Source organism: Metopolophium dirhodum, chromosome 1, assembly GCF_019925205.1.
Source record: "Metopolophium dirhodum isolate CAU chromosome 1, ASM1992520v1, whole genome shotgun sequence".
Classification (NCBI taxonomy): Eukaryota; Metazoa; Arthropoda; class Insecta; order Hemiptera; family Aphididae; genus Metopolophium; species Metopolophium dirhodum.
This window is the reverse complement of record NC_083560.1, coordinates 49,049,676-49,072,434: the sequence shown is the minus strand read 5'-3', so window position 1 is coordinate 49,072,434 and position 22,759 is coordinate 49,049,676. Positions and strand designations below refer to the sequence as shown.

Below are 22,759 nucleotides of genomic sequence, written 5' to 3'. Positions count from 1 at the left end.
TGTTAAATTTGAATTCAATGATATAATATCATTGTATAAGAAAAACGATTCTGAGCGAAAACGGTCAGTCAGCCTATGATATTACCAAGTATATTTGATGATATTATTGTGAATAAAGTAATTTATATATAACCTATTTACGTGGAGCCTTGTTTTAAATTTTCAATCCTTAGCCATAAAAGTTAAACATTTTTAACTACAAAATAATTAATAAATTATAAATTTGATAATTGTTGTCAAAATTTGAACTTTAAATGCTTATAAAAAAAATTGTGCCTATGTATTTTTAATATTTTTCAACTGCTATTAGAACAATATATCAGGAGCCTTATATTAAATATTCATGCTTTTTTACCCAACAAATAAAATTTTATTGATATTTATTAGAAAAAAAAACTAGAAGAATTGAAAACTGACAATGTCCACAAACAGCTCAAAAAGAGTCAAATTATTTTCAACATTTTATCGTGTATAGAAAATGCTAATACAAACATTCAGTGAAATTTTCAAGTATCTACAGTCATACGTTTTTTAATTACAACAAAATAATGAAAATCGTTACATGAAAAATCGAGTGAATATCAAATGTTGTAAAAATATAAATTTCAGACGCTCATAAAAATTTAATTTAAGTTTCTTGTAGACATTTTTTTTTTTTTGATAAAGGTAGACAAACTTGTGCATAATCTTGTATTACATTTTCAAATCTTAGATTTAAAAAGAAAAATTTTTATGAATTCTCAACTCAAAATAATTTGGTAATTTTTGTGATTTTTCCGTATTTTGTCAAGATTTGAACTTTAAATGCTTATAAATAAAAACTATGACTAAGGATTTTTAATTTTTTTAAATTTAAAATTGTTTGAGTCGGCAAATTGATAGATATACACCCCCCCCCCCCCCCCCCCATGAATCTTAGTTCGGGACGGCCCTGCTCCCACCAACATTTCATTTGATAAATTCGGTTTAGGGTAATAATTTTATAAATACAAATGAATTTTCAAATGTTCTTGATTGCAAATAATTGATACCTTTTAAGAAAATTACTAAAGAATTTTGTTATATTTTCCCATTATAGCCGATAACACTTACATCCATTAGTGATACAAAAAAACAAATTATTCAAATATGTCTTGAGTATAAGCATACTTTAGGGGTTTTTTTAATATAATTATTATTTAAAAAAAACTGTAATAATATTTTTGGTAAAAAGTATTAACTTTTGGGTTATTATTAATGAGAACATAAAAAAAAGAGAACACTTAGCATATTAATATAAGTATTATATTTTAGTAAAACATTTGTGGACTATCTTGAGCCAAATTTTTACAATTCAATGCCTTTAATAATCAAGAAAAATATTATCTGTAATTTGCCATCTAATGTTTTTAACACTCATCACCGATTGCCAATCGGTTGTTTGTCATTAGAAATTAATACCATCAATACTATTGACCAGTGTTCCCCAAACTTTTTTCCATCACATTTTAATAAGTTTTTATAAATTGCGACACACTTTGGATAAACATTATCTATTTACCAAAAATAATTCTTTAAGTTGAACAAGAAATGCAAGTATGTTTATCATCAATTCTTTCTTGAATTGAACTATTATACAAACAACATCGAACACAAGTTTCACACTAAAATTGTATTTATTAAGAATTTAGATATTTAGTTATAACATGTACACATTTCTTTTTTTTACATAATTTCATTTGCTAAAATTAAAAATTTCTAGTTTTTACATCACACCCTTTGAGAAACACTATTAAATAGTTTTAAAATTCTTTTACCTACAGAATTTTTTTTTTTGCAAATTTTTCTGTAATAAAAGTGCAAAAATATATATTTAAACATTATCTGTAAACCATCACATTTTTTTTTTTTAATCAAAATTTAAACCATTGCAGACAAAACTCCATATAATATTTTACTTATCAATATAAATTGTATTAAGTGTTTAACCATTGATAACCATCAATACATTTTTAGATATCCAACAGGCAGCATTTTACATTCTAAAATCCAACATTCTACACCTCAGGTAAATAAAATAAAATACTTATACCAAAATAATATTTTTTTTACTTTTATAACTTATAGTTATTATATCATTTAAAATGTAACTAAGAACTAAGAATATTTACACCCGGGTTCCGAGGAAAAAAAAGTACTTCGATCAATATTATGCGCAAATTAAAATTTACTACTTGTGGCTTGCAAGTAATTTTCAAAAATAATATTTGGCCCTTTCCAAAATTTTATAGACCAGTGTTCTCCAAACTTTTTTCCGTCACGACACACTTTGGATAAACATTATTTATTTACCAAAAATAATTCTATCAATTGAACAAAAAATGCAAGTATGTTTATCGTCAATTCTTTCTTGAATTGAACTATTATACAAACAACACCAAGCACAAGTTTCACACTAAAATTGTATTTATTTAGAATTTAGATATTTAGTTATAACATGTACACATTTTTTTTTTTTTACATAATTTCATTTGTTAAAATTAAAAAATTCAAGTTTTTACGGTACACCCTTTGAGAAACACTATTATGAGCTCTATAGTGTTAAATAATTTTGTAATAAAAGTACAAAAATATATATTTAAACATTATCTGCAAACCAACACATTTTTTTTCTTTAATCAAAATTTAAACCATTGCAGACAAAACTCCATATAATATTTTACTTATCAATATAATATATAAATTGTATAAGTATATAACCATTGATAACCATCAATACATTTTTAGATATCCAACTAAAATGTTGGCGTCTGACCATGATTTCATTGGTTTGGAGTAGAATTAAAATTGAGCCAAGTAGATAGTAGCCAAGAATGATTTATTTTTTATGAATTCTTATATTATAATATGATACACATTTGTTTGTTTATTATAAAATTATGTACTGACTCAAAACATAACAATGAATATACGTTAAATAATATACCTATAACATAAGTAAACTTCTATAACTTTTGTAAAAACTAAACATGGTATACAGCATACTATAATTTACTAAAACTTGAGTCAATTGAAAAACTTAAAATTAACTATTTTTAAAAAATTACGAATAATTCAACAATTTATCATTAAATTTTTCTATGAATTGATTTTTTTTATATCATAAGAATTTAACCAAGCTTTAGTAATAACTATACATTTATTAAGAAATCACAAGTATTTTTAATGACAACAAAAATATAATTACAAAGAAAAAGTTTGTAGAAAAATGAAGAAAATAAATGGTGTAAAAACAAAGAAATAGTATAAAATTAATTGTAAAAGGATCACAATAATAGGCCAACAGTATATTTGTCACAATTACAAAAACATTCATTTTTATTAAATTATTACTGTGCTAAAAAGTAGTATCACTTTCATAATGTAAATATCAATGACGATTTAGATACGATCATACAACAGCAAAAATTGAGCTAAACAAATACAATGACCAATTCATATTAACTGCATGCACTATAAGCGCCTATATTAATGGCGAATAAGAAAGTATTTATTGAGGTGAATTGTTTATAGACTCGTTGATAAATTTCCTGAAAAAAATAAAAACACATACACATTAAATTATTAACATGTATGATAAATTTAAAATATTATTTGAATAGCCGATACTATTCAATTCTCTGAGTATAAGACTTAAGAAATTATTTAGAAAAGTACTCTCAAAAATAGTCTGAAGTACTCACCTAGTCCGATTTCCTAATTCTTTGTCTTTACATATTTGCTTATGTCCATACTTAAAATGTTTGTCGTACAACACTAATTCAGTAGTAACATTTTTTCTAGTTTCCAATAGATGTTTGTACAACTAAAATAAAAAAATAATAAAAAAAAATGTATTAATAATTACTTATTAGTTCTGAATTTGTAGACAAAAATGCTTCAGTAAGTTTAATTAATATTGATTTATTATAAAATGTTTGCAACAAATAAGAAATAAAAATATATAAAAACCAACAATTGATTGCTAATATTTTAGGGTTGATAATATACTAATCACAAACAAAGATTTCATTTTAACTACATTATGAATATTTACAATACTTAAAAGTTAAATTAATAATAATGAGAATGATGAGATTACCTTTTCACCTAGTTGGTAAGGTATTACAATATCATCACGTGCATGTAAAATCAATATTGGCATTTTAGTATTCATCAAATTTGTCTCTGTATCAAAAATGATGTTATTTTTCTCAACTGGTTCAATGATGAAAAACTCAAACCAAGGCAATAGTCGATGAATCTATATTATATATATCAAAACAAAATATTTCATTTAATATTAATTAATAAAAACAAAATCTTAATCATATTTTATAATGTATGACATTATAGCCATGCATTGTAGCTATAAGATTTATCTAAATTATTAAAAATAAAATAAAATTTCTAACTCTTGATCAGTAAGTTACAACAGTAATACAATTCTATTCTAATTCTATCAATTCCTTCTAATTTCCAACTACACTATGAAATATGATTTTATTACTTTCACTTACACCATAGTTATTAAAAATTTGTAATAAAACTATCCATAAATTTAATTCAATTTAATTTCATCATGATAATAGGTTTAGTCAAAACAATGCCGTACATTTATATTGATTTATATGATTGAAAATACTTCAATAATAGTGTTAACATTTTACCTTGGTAAGCGGATATTCGCGTATTTCGTCACTCATTTTTGTAAATGGAGCTTCTAGTATGAGGCCATTCGGATAAAGACCTTCTTTTTCCAGCAGTGAATATGCATGTGCTCCAATTCTACACAATTATTTTTTAAATTTTAGATGGTAACATTTTAATAAAATTAATAAATAAATCACAATGTTTAAATAAAAATTACCCAGTTCCTAAAGAATGACCCCAGCCAAAGATAGGGGTGCCATTAGCACGCTTATGCACCCATCTAAACATTTCCATTGCATCCGTAACCACGCCAAGCTCACTAACTTCAACGTCAGTAGAATCAGCATAACCTTAAGCAAAAAAACAATTAACATTTATAAACATAACAAAGATAAGAAAATAAGAAAATTGTCCAAGTGACATACTTCTATAATCTACTGCTATTACATGGCAGTTGATATCTTGAAGCACATGGTACAACTGAACCCGGTGTTCGTTTGCTCGTGTTCCTGAGTTGCCATGCATATATATCACGATTGGTTCACCGTGACTTAAAAGTTGTTCATAAGTTGAATTATCATTTTCATATTTTTCCAAGAGATTACGTGGTAAAACATGCCTGTAATATGGTTAAATAATCAAATACATTACATAAAAACTAACAAGCTATTTTCTACACCTACATAACATTATATTCTAGTAAAATATTTGTAATTCGTAAACTATACAAAAACAGGAAAAGGTTATGTTTAAAAACTAGTTTTCTTTTTAAAGTATAAATGAAAATTCAATTACATTTAAATTGTAGGAGTAAGCTCTAAATATTTAAATAACCTTGTAAAGTAGTTAACACACAATGTGTCATTGTGTCAAGATCCTAAATAAAAATTACTAACTTACACGTAATTTAAAACTAATAGAAAACTTTATACAGCATAACATAAATAATGAATTAACTTATAGTTAAATTTACTAATGATATATATATATATATATATATGTGTGTGTTAAGTATACCTGTAAATTGTAACTATTATAGTAGGTTTTAGATTTATAAATTATTTTATCCATCTATTAAATTGTAAAATATAAATAGAATAATAAATAACTGTTTATTTAATTTAATTTGAGTTGCCTCAAAATAAATGAGAGGTTACATACCAGACACCCAATGTCATATTGTCATTTGTTTTTATATGGAAATTTCTAGTTCCTCTGATACCATACATTTCAGGATGACTATAATTAACTGAAGATGGCATACGAACTAAAAAAAAATAATTAATAGTTAAGTGTGGATAATGTAACTGTTTAATACATGTTATAATTATTATTGATCTTATAATATTTTCTACTGAGATATTAAGTGTGATACAGAACTTTTGGGACATACTGTACAGTACCAAACTAATAAAACAAGTATCCTGAATTCCAATATAAATTATTAAAAGTATTAAAATTATTTTACTGTTTGAGATTAAATGGATTTAGTGATCATATTGGGAGCATATATCAAATTTTTTTGTGACGGGGCTTGGAGGGATGGAAAATAAATGTTTAGACTGTTTAATTTGTAAATAATAAATATTTGATGTTAATTATTGATGGTTTTTAAAACAATCATGTAGCAAGTTTTAAATTTTAAGACATTAAAAAAACATTCATGTGCTACAAAAGTATACATTTAAAAAACAAATTTGTCCATAACAAATAGTTACAATAATATATATAATGTAAAGTACTGAAGTATTTATCAAACTTGTAATAACATGTCTTATGTTGAAACATTTTAAGCATAATAAAAATAAATAAAAAATTTCCCGAAATTGTAACTGCAATCAATTAAGAACAAATGTTGCCATATGGGTGAGATATTTATTGCATAAAAATGTATTATTGATATGAGAAAAAATAGGAGCTTATTAAAATAAATAAAAAATTATATTATTACATAGTAAAAAATAATTATTAATACACAAAAATAGTATCCATACGTATAGTTTGAATAATGATCTGGTAATTGGTTAGTTATTATAAATATTATTGAATATTAAAAATAATGACCGATAACCATACAATATTATAAGCACCAAGCTATGATAGCTAAACATTAATTTTAAAATTTTAAAATAAAATAAAATAAATTGTTATTACCATAGTTTAGAAATATCATTCCTCTTTGAAGTGATGGCGAGTATCGAAATACAATTGGTATAACTATGAATACGAGAAATAATATTATCGCAAAAAAACTTGATGTTATGCAGCATGTCCTAAAGAAATACAATATTAAATCAAAAGTGTATACAATTATAAATAAATTTAAAAAAAAAACCATGATTGATTAAATGTATTATTCCTATTTTTAAAATATAGGTATTTAATTACAATATGGATGCTGATGAGTTTTTCTATTTTAAAAATTGTACATGCACGAATAACAATCCCAACTATAAATTATTTTATTCAAAATTAATCCACAATTTATACCTATGTTATTTACAATCTACATTAGGTTCTTTCATAAAGTAAAAATAATAATAAAAATACTTAAATTTGTTTATTTGTACCTAATATTATATTTATCAAAAATATTCAAGCAAATATTATACATATATACACTATACCAGCGGTTCCCAAAGTGTGTGCTGCGGCGCCTTGGTGTCTTTACAAGGTTGCCGCTTTGCCAAAGAATTTTATGATCCAAAAATAAAACCTAACCATGGCAGTGACGGAAATAATTACGATTATGTAAATAAATATATATATTTATATTTTCATATTACCCATCTTTACCGGTTTTATTTAATTTTTCTATTTTTTATGATTAGTCATGATTAAAGACCGGATTTATATGTTTTTACATACCATTTCTGGGTCTATGCAGTCTTATGAGAGTAAAAAATGTGGATGATTCGTTCAATTCCAAATGCATAGAAAAAAGTTTTTTTTGCAAATTCGAGAATATTTCATGAGTTAGAGAATATTTAACCCACTTAGCATATTTTGGAATATTTCGTGAAGTGTGAGAAAAAATTTGTATTTATTTTGAATTTTAATATTACGGTACTCAGAAAAAAATTTTTTGAACATTTACAATTTTTTTTTCATCATTTTTAACTCCTACTAAAGTGCAATAGTATTCCATTAGAATTTATTAAACTCATTAATTAAACTCAAGAATCAAATTCAATTTTTTTAACCATTTCACTGCTATACTATTTATCCACTGCAACCTGTGTAAGATAAAATTTTTTTTTTTTAATTTTTAAATTTAGAGATCTAAAATTTGATCTAATTAGTTAAGTTTAAAATAATGCGAGTCAAGGTTTCCAAAACTTGTACGGTTACCGGCATCAGAATATTATAAAATGCAGGGACGTAATAATACGTCTGAAGCATAGAATGGTGTAAATGTTTTGGACTTAATAGTACGTTTGGAGCAATGAAAAGGTTAGTTCTAGCTACAATAGCTTAATATTTTATAATAATTTAAAGAAAATTGTTTTTTGTGTAAACATATAAATAGAAATAAAAGTTGCGTAACTTTTAATACCTAATTAATACCTCACTATTAAAATAATGTTAAAAAAAAAATGTTTTAATGTATATTTTAGCATATTTAAGCAAATAATGATGTTTATTGATTATTTTTGCATATTTTTGCATATTTTAGCATATTTTTAAAACTTTTTAAGAGAATATAATGAAAATATTTGAAGGTTTTTTCGAGAATATTAGCATCATATTTTAGGTATTTTAAGAGAATATAAATCCGGTTTTTAGTCATGATATGACTAGTTGAAATAGGGCACTGCAAACCAAAAAAAAAGTTTGGGAATCCCCGCACTATACAGTATAATAGCGCTAAAGAGATGTAATTAAATTGTAAAGGACCCAGAAATATGATTCGACACTTACTCAAGACCACGAGTTGTAGATTTCACATTCTGGGACCTAGACAATTTATTCAAATAATAATCCTCTTTTAAATTACCATTTGCTTACAACTAACATATAATATTTTGTGCTACTAGTTAATTTTATTAATGCACATTATAAAACTGGACTAGATTTAACTAATATTACATTGAAAAAATGAAATGATATAATAGTGTTGATGTTGAACTAGAAAATTTCAAGACAAGGATATAAGTATATAACAATAGTTTAAACATTTCTAGACAGTACCTCATAAAACAATTTTAATTAGGGACTTGGGTAATTTTGTAGTCATTGTTAGTGCTATAATTTAAATGTAATGTTTTATTTAGGTGATATTAGTGGAAAGTTTTTCAAAGGCAGTCACAACATTTTTTGTTACAGTACAAAAAAAATTAATATTGTTTGTTTGCATTCTTAGCAAATCACTAGGATATTTTAAAATAAACTTAATTCCGTTTTAGAAACTACAAGAGATTTTAGGATATTTAGAGTAGCTAGGTGAAATCATAGGGCCAGACTCGATAAAATTACCTATGGCGCCTATCTTACACATGTAAAAGTTGCTCACTTTTCACAGTGAATTACGCACCTAAAATATTTTTGTTCAAATTGTGTATAAATATGTAAATTTTTGACGATTATTTATTTCTAAGACATTAGAAGTATCATAATTTTAATAAAATATTTAATTTTTTTTAATATTAAAAAACAAATAGATAATAGCTGGTTGTCCCATGTCAAGTAGCTATGACAGTGACTGCTGCGGTTACAGAAGCGTATGTCACTAAAATTATTTTTATACGATTTTAAATATTTAAAAAAAAAACTAAACACTTTAAACAAATTCTGGTCCCATTAACGTCTTCAGTGCGTAAAAATGCTTCACATCCATACAACAAAAATTCAAAAATAAACTTTAAAGGTAAGTAAATTATTCTATAAAGAGATTAACTTAAACACTTAAAGATAGAAAATTATGGCAAGCTTAGCCCAATGACATCTCGCAACTTTATTCAATTTTTTTTAGAATTAAACTCAAGAATCAAATTCAATTTTTTTAACCATTTCACTGCTATACTATTTATCCACTGCAACCTGTGTAAGATAAAATTTTTTTTTTTTAATTTTTAAATTTAGAGATCTAAAATTTGATCTAATTAGTTAAGTTTAAAATAATGCGAGTCAAGGTTTCCAAAACTTGTACGGTTACCGGCATCAGAATATTATAAAATGCAGGGACGTAATAATACGTCTGAAGCATAGAATGGTGTAAATGTTTTGGACTTAATAGTACGTTTGGAGCAATGAAAAGGTTAGTTCTAGCTACAATAGCTTAATATTTTATAATAATTTAAAGAAAATTGTTTTTTGTGTAAACATATAAATAGAAATAAATCTTTCTTAAGGAAATTCAAATTAGTTAATCTTTAATTAATGGATTTAAACAATTTAAAATCTAATATGATGAAAATGTTATATCATTGTATTCATTAGATATTGTTAAGATAGTATCAGTTATTATTTTTAAAATTAAGAGGCAACTATGAATTGTTTATAAAAATTTACCAAAATATTAGTATGTTTTTCAGTGATAATTAAAAAACATTGTGTATGCATTTTATATTCTACATTATTTTTTTTATAAGTAATAACAATTATTGGTAAGAATCAATTGTAAATTTAAATCAATTTCTTTTAATTTAAAATATTGAATAATCCCCTACTAAAACATTTAGATAAAGCTTATAATTTTACTACACTAAAGATAAGAATAGACATAAGTTGATTTAATGATTTCTTAAGTTCATGCTAAATAGCTAGCTACTATACTATCTATATAACTAATTACAAGCACGTAAACAACAAAAAATTTGGGGAGGGGGGTCATAATCTTTATATATATATATAAATAAATTACACAACTATTAATTTTCGGGGGGGAGTTTGAACCCCCAAAATCCACCTGTATACGTGCTTGACTAATTAGTTATTGTGATCATACACAAAAATAAATAATAATTAATAAAATGAAATTCTACTGTATAAATTCAGTTACACCGTAACAGTGAAAGTTCTACAAAATAGCATAACATTATTTAGATTTTAATATTTAATAACTACAAAAATTGTCCAAATTTATTACAAGTAGTAATGACAACAAATAATTTAATTACATATTTTTGTCCACTGATTGTTGCAATATTATAAATTATTATAGATCAGAATTAAGGTTAAATTGTTATTTATTTTACTTATTAGTTATTTGTATATGATTTCATGCAAAGCAATAGCTAATAAAATTCTTTGTCTATATTAATATTGTTGATAATATATTAATATTATTAGGTTTGCCCAGTAAATTAATTAAGAGTATTCATGTGACTAAAAGCAGCCTATAATAAGTATGTATGTTCAGTGGCGCAACCAGGGGGTGGTTAAGGGGTTGATCCCCCCAAAATTTTTCAGAGGCCTGGTATATTTTAGTTTATGTATATATATTGTAATAATGTAACATTGTAACCCCACCCCCCCCCCCGACATTTTTTTCTAGTTGCGCCACTGCATATGTTATAGTGTTATATTATACATTTTTAGTTTTAATTCTTAAAATAAGTAAATTGGTTGATTTATATTTTGGTAAATGTAGTATGCAAATGAAATGCAGTCTTAATATTATTACTTACGCGAAAACACAAATTAACAAGAATATCATCACAGGTTTCATAAATGAAAAACACATGCATGGTGCCATTATTGAGATATATGTTTTTTTCACAGCACAATGAAGCTATAATAAAGTAGTTTGATATTGAAAGATCTATAATACAACAATCCTGTAACATAATATTTAATCCATAGCAGTCAATGCTAAATTCAGCAGGCTATCTACATTTTTATAGAATGCATGTTAAAATATTTTATATTATGATGATACAGTCATTATTTAATAATTAGTTTACTTTTTTTATGAGTACCTAATGATGAGAATTAAATTAAATTTGCAATTTACATTTCCAAAGAGTATCAATATTTGTAATGGATCAAAAACAATTCACTGCATATAGAATTTGTTTTGAATATAGTAAGATAATAATATAAAACTATAATAAAAGACAGGAAAAATATTAAATAATTTCAATGCATAAAAGCAAATGTTCATAATTAATAACTATCAATAAATAAATTAAATGAGAGAAAATCAAATTAATACCCCAGAGCAAGAAACTAAATACATAAAAAATTATTTCAAAAACTAGTAAAATAAAAACCAGGGAAATCGCTGTACTCTGTACTGTATAGTAGATTATATAGGTCTTTATAATGGATATTATGTTGAATTTGAATTCAACAATAATTCATTGTATACAATCGAAAACGATTTTGAACGGAGATGGTCTGTAGCCTATAGAACAGTATAAATAATGAATAGAATCGTGGAATAAATAGCTTAAAATAAGTCTAAATATTTTCCAAATTGTATCGTGTATGGAAAATAATAATTATGTAATGGCAAAAAGTTCCAATTATCAATGGTTAATATTTTAAGAATTACAATAAAATAAATATTTTAATAAATTTAAATTTATCTTGAAGTATATCTATTGTGCAATTTTTATATTTTTGATTGTTGAAAAAACAGCATATAAGGAATCTATAATGTTTTTCAAATGAGAACGCACCAAGCGGCGGACGAAAACCGGTCGAAACGTGGCAGGTCCTCCCCCACTCCCGATGGCGACTAATCAGAAAACAATTACTAATTTTGTAGGAGGGACGTGTGGTTCCGCTTCTGATAACGATGCGCGAAGCGGTGCGTTCTCATTTGAAAAAGAGTATAAATTCCTATATTAAATTTTCAAACTTTCTTACCGAGCATAACATTGTGTACATAATATAAAAATTTGATAATTTAAATATTTTATAAATAGCTTAAATTGGTCAAAATATTTTGAATATTTCATTGTGTTTAAAAAATAATAATTTAAGACAATGTCAGCGCACTATTTGTTTTCTCTCTCTGGCCCACACGCAACATAGACAAAACACATAAACGCAGAATCATTTTTTCTATATTTTTAAGTAATCTTGTAGTAAAATCACCCATTACAAAAAGATAGAGAATAATATTTATGAGGGAATTACATATCAATTTGTCTAAATATTGTCTCAAAACAATTTAAACATAATTTAAATCTATAAAATTTTTTTTTTATTTTGAAAGTGTAATAAAATCTCATAAAACAATAAAATGTGAAATTGATATGTCATTCCCTCAAAAATATTATTCCCTATATTTTTTGTAATGGGTGATTTTACTCTATGATTACATAAAAACATAGAAAAAATGATTCTGCATTAATGCATTTTGTCTATATTGCGCGTGGACCAGAGAGAGAAAACAAATAGTGCGCTGACATTCTCTTAAGTAAGGATAATAATGAAATTAAAAATTTAAAAAATGTTGTAAGAACCAAGTAAAACCAATATATCATTAACTCTGCTCAGAATCTAAAACATAATGGAATAAAAACATTGTGTGATCAAATACAGTAAATGTTGATTTTTTAAGTGGCGTGTTGCCGATTAACACTGATTTACTGAAAATTTTTATTTGTGATAAATCATCAATGTGGTGAATAGTACCCGCAAGTGAATTGTCTAGATTCCATTTAAAATTGTATGGAAGTAACTCTATTTAATGTACATTTATATGACTTTTATACTTAATCTACTTTAACATAATGTATCGATTTCAAAAGCTAAGTAAACAAAATGTTATACAAATGATTAAAAGTTAAAAGTTATTAAAAGTTATCAACAATTCTGTATTGGTTTTTAATTTTTCTGATGAATAATATAATTTATTTTTAGGATCTACCTGAAATATATTACACTTGTTGTTAGTATTACATTCGTTTGTAAGTTGTAACTTTGATGATGTTTATTAAAGATTTATTTTCAAAACAATATAAATACTGACAAATTAGTATTAATGGAGATGCTAATAGAAAAAAAACTAATTATGATTATTAATTTGTTCAGGTAAATAATATATAACATTATATATTTATATTGAATGTAAATACATTAGGTATAATTAAACTATCAGTGAGAACACAACTAAATTATTATACAACTCATTATTAGTAATCAAATGTGACTAAACTATTTGCATCTAACATTCAATTTGGTTCAAAATAAATTGACAACAAATACTGTGTTTAAATGATATTTTTAAAAAATATATTTTTATCTTGCACCAATTTTAATAAACATTAATACTTCACCATAACCTGTGCTCACCGGCCCCTATAATATTAGCTAGTGTTGATGCTAGTTAATATTTTATGAACATGACTAAACATTTATCAACATCAAGTCATTAAAAACAATATATACAACCTATACATTCCCAATATAAAGCTGAAGGCTCAACAATTGTTAACTGTTTTCTGTTTGCTATACGCACTAGTCATAATATTTATTATAGTCAAATTAAAAATACAATTCTTCAAAAAAAAAAATATCTATTGTTGTGTGCCGAAGTTTAGCAATGTATACAGAAAGTAGCAGATTTAAATAAATAATATGCAGAATTGGTATATTGGAGTTGTTAATAATTATTCTTTACAAAATATTACACATTAAATAAATGGTTTAAGACCCGAAATTGTAGAAGATCAATAATATATTTATTTATATTTCATGATCGTAACTTATAGCAGACTAAGCTAGAAATACATTCTATACAATAACAAGCTTAAATTTTAAAATTTAAAACTAAAATTGTTGCAGTTAGTTAATTTTAGAAAAAAAGAATGTTTCTTAATTTACTATAACAATACTATGATAATTTAATTATAACTTTCTTTTATAACATAAGCGTTCACAGACGTTATGAGCAGGATATTCATTAATAATTATTAAGATGACGTCGTACCCACATAATATTATGCTATCTCAGTCTTACTATAACGCATAACATACCAAAATGTATGTTCAGTAATTCCAATTTTGAGTTGTTGGATTATTATCTATTGATATCTATATTAGAGTTAATTAACCTGTTATCAAACATAAGAACTATATCTGTATTGTCTCATATGACATATACACATCTAGTTGATACTTTTGGGAGGTCAAAATTATCAGGAAAAACAAAAATTGAATTAAGAAAAATATTTTCAATTTTTTTTTAATTTCAATAAGAACAACTTATGAAGAACATTGTACTTATTAAATTGTCAAACTTTTTTAAACAAAAAACAGACATTTACGCATAACCAGTTTTAAAAAAAATCAATTTTTTTTTGTTGTAATTTAAATTCTTCTGTTGAGACTTAAAATATTCACCAAATATGTATTTCTATTTAATAGACATGAAAGACTGAAAAATAAAAAAAATACTGGAAATTAAAAAGGTGGGTAAGTGGATGTCACTCTGCTGTATAGTAGGTTACAAGTGGGTCACTGCAATGGATGGTGTTAAATTTGAATTCAATGATATAATATCATTGTATAAGAAAAAACGATTCTGAGCGAAAACGGTCAGTCAGCTTATAATATTACCAAGTATATTAATTGATGATATTATTGTGAATAAAGTAATTAATATATAACCTATTTACGTGGAGCCTTGTTTTCAATTTTCAATCCTTGGCTATAAAAGTTGAACATTTTATAAATTTTTAACTACAAAATAATTATTAAATTATAAATTTGATAAATTTTGTCAACATTTGAACTTTAAATGCTTATAAAAAAAAATTGTGCCTATGTATTTCTAATATTTTTCAACTGCTATTAGAACGATATATCAAGAGCCTTATATTCAATTTTCACGCTTTTTTACCCAACAAATAACATTTTATTGTTATTTATAGGAAAAAAAACTAAAAGAATTGAAAACTGACAATGTCCGCAAACAGCTCAAAAAGAGTCAAATTATTTTCAACATTTTATCGTGTATAGAAAATGCTAATACAAACATTCAGTGAAATTTTCAAGTATCTACAGTCATACGTTTTTTAATTACAACAAAATAATGAAAATCGTTACATGAGAAATCGAGTGAATATCAAATGTTGTAAAAATATGAATTTCAAACGCTCATAAAAATTTAATTTGAATTTCTTGTAGACATTTTTTTTTTGATAAAGGTGGACAAACTTGTGCATAATCTTGTATTACATTTTCAAATCTTAGATTTAAAAAGAAAAATTTTTATGAATTCTCAACTCAAAATAATTTGGTAATTTTTGTGATTTTTCCGTATTTTGTCAAGATTTGAACTTTAAATGCTTATAAATAAAAACTATGACTAAGGATTTTTAATTTTTTTCATTTGCCTTTGAAACAATAACCTAGGAGCCTTAGGAAATGTTTACTTTTGACCCCCAAAGTACCAACTAGATTCACTTTCCTATCAGAAAAGTTATTTTTTAAGAAAATCCAAGCATTTTTATTGTCCTAAAACGTGATGACAGACACAAAAAAAATTAAAATAAAAAAAAACACACATCATTATAAAATCAATACATTCATCGCATCGCTCAGAATCTAAAAAAAAATTTAGTATAAAAAGTTACTAACATTTTTAAGAGCTATTAAAGTTGAAATTTAGTCGACATTAGATATTCAAACGTATAATAATGATTTATCCTCAACCGATCTTTATAATTTTGTGTATTTATTTCAAAGATCATTTTTAAAAAAAACTCGAAACTTCTAACTAAAAATTATCAGTTTCTATACTCAATAACATTTTCTAAATATATAGACAAATGTTAGAAGTTAGTAACTATAAATATTTGTAGGCTACAAATATTTATAGGCATTTTAATTTATATTATTTTATTTATAAATTGTTGTTAAACAATTTTAGGATGTCAAAAAGCTTGAAAATGTAATACAAAGTTTGTCATAAGTACTTCATACTGAATCTTAAAAATCTAAAGAATATACATGAAAGCATAATTTTTTTTATAGATATTTAAAGTTCAAATTCGATGAAAAAGTATATTTATAGAGACAGACAATCTATAAATAGGATATATATAGACAGACAGCTACCACTCAGAATTGCTTTTTGTACATCATTGACCCACTTGACACCTAACGTACAGTTAAGCAGTCCACTTGTCAACCTTATTTGATATGAACCACTATTAGGGTAAAGTAAAACTTTCACAACTACACTTGAGTGTTTTATACAAAGTTTTACATGTACAACGATCATTGTTTACTCAAATTAGTTAATATTGACAGTATTATTATAATATAATAGTAAACAAGGTGCATAGTATATTATCTATTCTTTATTTTATCTATTACCTTTAATATCTATTACCTTTAAAATGGTGTACACAGTAGACTTAAAACAAAAATATTCAAGGATTTAATTCCCTACCATGAGACTATCCAGTAAGCATGATTATGTTTCTTACCTATGTATATTCAAAGCTGGGCAAGTTCACCAATTTTTTTAACTAGTTAATTAAAGTTATCTTAAAATAAAATATAACTAAGCTAAGTTAAAGTTAAAAGTTAAGTTACTTTTCTTTAGTATATGTATAATATTATTAGGTATAGTAAAATCTCCTTATAACAACATTGCTATTGGTACCAAGTCCCAACTGATTTTTATAGGTAATACGGAACTTTTGTTATTTTCCTTTGTAAATGGATATCCGTCTTATAGGGAAGTTTTATTGTATATCATTGTAGAGTGTAGTTTGTAATACACTGTATATGGGTACTTCAGAATTTAGGCCATTTGTTCTAGTGATTTTATTATTATAAATTAACCATTAACAGATATATTAAAGGTCATAATTTCAGGGAAAATATAAATAAGTACCTAGCTAAAATTCCTAATTATATTTCAAATATGCAATAGTCCCTATAGTAATAATATATTTAGTACAATTGTTAGCAGATAATGCTTTGTCTGGGCGTTCCTCAGTATTTTAGACATATTATAGTACAAGACTCATGTGGGTATTCATATAACGCGTGTCCATCTACTTATGTTATAATGATATTTACGTAAAAATATGTTATTTGGTTGAAAAATCAATGCAAAAAATATACGAATAATATACAAAAAATTAGTAAATAACTTTAATTTTAACAAAATAACTAATTTAAGTCATAATTATTTATGAAATAAAATAACTTAGTTACTAAAAAAGTTATTAAAAAAAAGTAACTTTTAAATTTTTAACTAGTTACTGCCAGCTTTGTGTATATTATATTCAATTGTTTAATATTGGTATTTTCTTTTACTAAAGATTTATTAAAAGTAACGTAACAAAATGCTAATTTTTGCACTTTAACCAAACTTTTTGTTTTGGCCGATAGTAACGGTAAGAGCATTAGACTGTTAACAACATATATACCTTATTTACACCATGTTCAATTAATATCATGGTAATTTTTAATAAAAAAAATAACTTAGTATTTAGTAATATACTAATAGGTATACCATTATAGCTAATTATTATAATTAATAAGTTATAATTTTGAATAATTCCATTTGTATAGTTAATACATTTTTTATTTCATAATTTTGCATATTTTAGATTTTTACCATAGAACTTCCAATTCTAATTATCAATGGACAATGATGATTATAACAATATACTATGATAGTTAAAAAATTATTCATTATAAATTGTAATTATTTCTTTAAATTACTCATAGACTTTACTCAAATTCTTGATTGTGCGATACATTTCATGAAAATCCTAAATATGGGTTATTTATAAAGTTATTCCTAACACTCAAAATTCATATTTTGTTTTTACCTCAATCTAAAGTTCATTCAAAGTAATTTTGAGTTCCACAACTGTTCTAAAACTATTAATAAACTCTAGAACTTGTTATGTTACAAGTAATACAAATTGTTGGTACTACAACATTTTTGTCACATATATACTAGTAATAAGTTATAATTATTATATTATCATTTATTAGTCATAATTTTAATGTGAAAATAATTTTAAAAATAAATATCTACATCAGAACCCACAATAAATAACCTACACAAATAAAACTATCTTGTTTAGTATATAATATGATAAACATTAGACATTCCACCAAAACCAACAATTATTGTAAGAAATATTACCATACCAATATGTTATTATTATACATAATAATAAGAGCACTACTATTGTTATTATTCTTATTCGATTCAAAAATGTTGATGTATTTTATAAATAAAAAATAAAATGTTTAGGATTTTAAGTTATTTGATTTAGATTATTTAGCTTATATTTTATATAAATATATAAATGTACTAATGTACATAACAAATGAATAGAGATTACAAATATATTATTGATACAATGATACAGCAATGAGCAAAGAACTAATAAGTTTACATTATTAATCAGTGCTATAGAAATTTGTTATTAAGGCAGTGCATCCTACAGGTTTAAGATTATATAGGCTGATGTTAGTGTTATGGCTAAAAAAATATACTAACTAAAATACATGTGAAGAAATATGCATAATAATTAATATATTATGAAAAAATATATATTTAATGAAAAATATTGAAAATCTTACTTTAATGAAGCATTTTATAAAATTAATACCTATGATTATTTTTATTACAATATTTGTATATAATAGTTTGGTTTCTTTTATCTAATTTGTCTACTTAATGATACTGGGAGACTTTAATTTTTTTTTTTTTTTAAATTATTAGTTCATATGAAATTTTGGTTTATAATGATTTAAGTTTGAATGAGTTTTAAATGATTTTTCTAGTTGTATAATTCCATTTCAATTCAGATGTCATAATTTATCATCACTCAATTTTAGAAGTGTTCTAATAGATAAAACGTAAAATCAAATAATTACTAGCAGCATTCAAAAAGTTATTTCAAGATATTTTGTTATTTATAATTATAATATGAGTAATAATAAAAATAATTTATCCAAACTAGTAATTCAGTTATAAAATACTGTAGGCATTTATAAAAAAAAGGTACCATCGTACAGAACACTTGATTTTCAAATATTAAAATTTTAAATTGTGATAAGTTCAATTTAACATAAAAAAATTATATTGTTATAATTAAAATAATATTATTTACCTATATTAATGAAACAATATAATATTTCTATTTTCTAACTTTGTGAGTTGAAAACATTAAGACATAAGTAAAAATGTTAATTAAGTATGACTTAAATACACATAACTAAGTAAAATATTTCTGGTCTGGTAGTTGTCTATAAGTATGAACTATCCTTTATAATGTTAAATTTACGGTAAAAATGTGAATATATGGCCAATAAAAGGTATTTAAAATTTCTTCTTTCTGACAACTAGATAGGTATATAAATTACTATATTTGCATGTGTATTTTAACTTAATTGTTGATTTTTATACAAGTAATAAAACTCTTCATTTTTTATCTTTTTAAATTATGACTAAATTCTAAGCACCAACTAATCCATGCTTAATATTTCCATATTGTACAATGAATAGATCTACACTATGTACATTAATTTAAAATCAACAGAAATGTACACATCATTATTTTTAAATAAATTATAATTTAATATATTAGTCTGCTTACCGTTTCATGCAGCCTTTAAAAGTCATATTTGATGTTTTATCTGAAATAAATAATTAAGCTTCATGATTATGGTATCTAATAGTAAATAATAAAAATAAATAAATCTACTTAATGTCTTAATCATAGCCTAAAGGAAACCTTGTTCAAATTTCAGAGTTAAATATAACTAATTAAGCATTTAAATATCATCAATACTATTGATAAAACTAATAATAATTTGTTGACAATTATATTATAGAAAGACAGTAGTAATTATATGTAGTAGGTAGGTTAACTGAGTAAAACTGAATAATTTAGGTGAATAATTAGCTACTTCAGCTACTCAGCTGGATTTAATTGTAGTATATTTTAATATATTATCCAGAATCTACATCTTACATGTATTAGAAATAGTGATTCACATAAAATTTTACATGTATGGGTCAGTATTTATGAATCATCAGTGCCTACCTACATATTAATACTCAACCAATCCTTTTTGTTGTTAAACTATAATGTAAAATAAACTAGTGTTCTACTATAATATAGGCTTATTCATATTCTTATTGTTAATTAACTACCTAAATGATAGTTTAGATATTTAATTTTATTGAAATTAATTAATAAAATGTAACATTAAAAGTAAACAAAGATTATGCATCTAAAATTATTATTTTAGGTACCTATGTGGCTATGTGAGTCATTAAAAAATGAATCAATCAAAATTAAATCAAAAGAAATGTTTTGGTGCCAAATCTACAAATATCTAGTTGTTAATTTAAGCACTAAAAACCTTTTTAGCATTTTTTAAAATAATAGAAAATAGGTACCAGCAAAATAAATTTAGTCACAGGATTAAAACATTTAATTAGATTATTATATCTAATGTTATATAACAGCAAACTTATTGAACAGCAAAATATTTTATATTATGGAAGTTAAATTTATGTTATTTATGATCTTTCCATTTTTTTAACAATATGAGAAATGGCACCAAATAATACATAAAATAAATACCTAGCTATCTTTAACAAAATATACATCTATATGTATATACTTCAATAAAACTCTATAGATTTATTGTAATATCTTGTAGGTGGTGTACCCGTGTTGTTAAATAGATACTTTAGCTGGAATATAATAATGATAATATGAAAACACAACAATTTTATTTTCACATCAATCCGGTCTCATATTAATCATTAGGTACCTAACTATATAGGTAAACACCACAAAAACATAATAGGTACCTATTATTAAAATGGTATTTAAGTACAGAAGAACAGACTCACAGTCGTTACACTACACGTAAGGTGCTCAGGTAACATAATAATATCATACAAGACAACGGTGTCCAGTAGGTACCTACTCACACGTACCTATACAACGATGATCATCGAACGTTCATGTCTGAATACAAACTACGGTGCACCGTATTGATACGTCGTCGATGCCAGGTAAACCAGTAGGACAGATAGGTAGGTCGTAGGTACCCACCCACACTTGCTCACTGCAACCGACCGCGGGCGACTACTAAAATATTAATTTTTTTTGTTTTATACTAGCTAGTAGCTTAATAAACGTACAAAAACGACCGACCGCGGTCCCGTGACGTCTGTTGTCGTTTCGAGTGCACGACGTGCGTGCAGTAACTCTACTGACTACGAGTCACCAGTCACCGCTCACCGCACACGACTCACGACTGACATTGTGTGCCGTGTGCGCGTAAGAAAAGAGTGGGTACCTACCTACCTAACTATCCGCACTTCCGCGTTGCGCTATCGTCGGACGACGATTGGCGTCGGCGGAGGTGTTCGAGTGTTCGACCTTACCAACAATATTTTTTGTCTGTGTATTTTTTTTTTATTATTATTGTATTATATTTTTTATTAACGATTTCGGTCCCGCGAACCGTGCGCCGCCGTAGACGCTTCGGTTATCAGAAAATCGTACGAGTGCTGCCGCCGCCGCCCCCGCCCGCCACCCACCGCCGCGGACGCGAACACGAATCGACGTTATCACGTGAGACGGTGGTGACTGGCGGCGCGGCGTCCACTTCCGTCCGCCGCCACACGGCGGCGCAACGCTATGGTCCGACCGTTGTCGTGCGGTATTATAAATTATAATACCACTGTAATAATAATAATATTTTGATGTGCATTATACCATTGTATACTTAATCAATGATGATGATATTATAAAATAAAATATAAAAAAAAAAATGAGTATTATATAAATATATAACGCTGAAATGCAAAATTACCAATATTGTCAAATTGATTATTATTACTTGAAGTTCGCATTTCCCATTGTGACAATCTGGGGAGAAGGGGTTAACCCTTGACAGTTGAGTACCTACCTACCTACATTTTGCGAGATGCGTTGACCCCGTCTTGAAGCTTTCACACGTAATTTGACCTTAGATCATATACTATGGATGGAACCACAGCGTATTAAATCAATACAAAAAACGTTGCCGATATAGCGACGAGTCACCTAATTCGATGACTCGTCGCTATATCGGCAACAAAATCATACGCTGTAGCTCCATAGTCCATCCATATAGTATA

At 25.3% G+C, this 22,759-nt stretch overlaps 1 protein-coding gene across 3 annotated transcripts; it reads right to left on the bottom strand.

Moving 5' to 3' along the window:
* Positions 1-3,170: 3,170 nt before the first annotated feature.
* On the bottom strand, positions 3,171-22,123 carry LOC132933657 (lysophosphatidylserine lipase ABHD12-like). 3 transcript variants are annotated; one of them, XM_060999924.1, is made up of 12 exons: positions 21,938-22,123; positions 21,569-21,722; positions 20,211-20,250; positions 11,301-11,450; positions 6,826-6,944; positions 5,833-5,938; positions 5,097-5,290; positions 4,889-5,021; positions 4,689-4,806; positions 4,121-4,282; positions 3,723-3,844; positions 3,171-3,569 (listed from the first exon to the last, which is right to left on the bottom strand). In XM_060999924.1, exons 4-12 carry the CDS (start codon positions 11,366-11,368, stop codon positions 3,530-3,532), a joined length of 1,062 nt encoding a protein of 353 aa, XP_060855907.1. In that variant the 5' UTR covers positions 11,369-11,450; positions 20,211-20,250; positions 21,569-21,722; positions 21,938-22,123; the 3' UTR covers positions 3,171-3,529. The 3 variants fall into 3 exon arrangements, with proteins under 3 accessions (XP_060855907.1, XP_060855908.1, XP_060855909.1); XM_060999925.1 differs by having other exon boundaries at positions 21,942-22,123; XM_060999926.1 differs by lacking the exon at positions 11,301-11,450 and having other exon boundaries at positions 21,569-22,122.
* Positions 22,124-22,759: the final 636 nt, after the last annotated feature.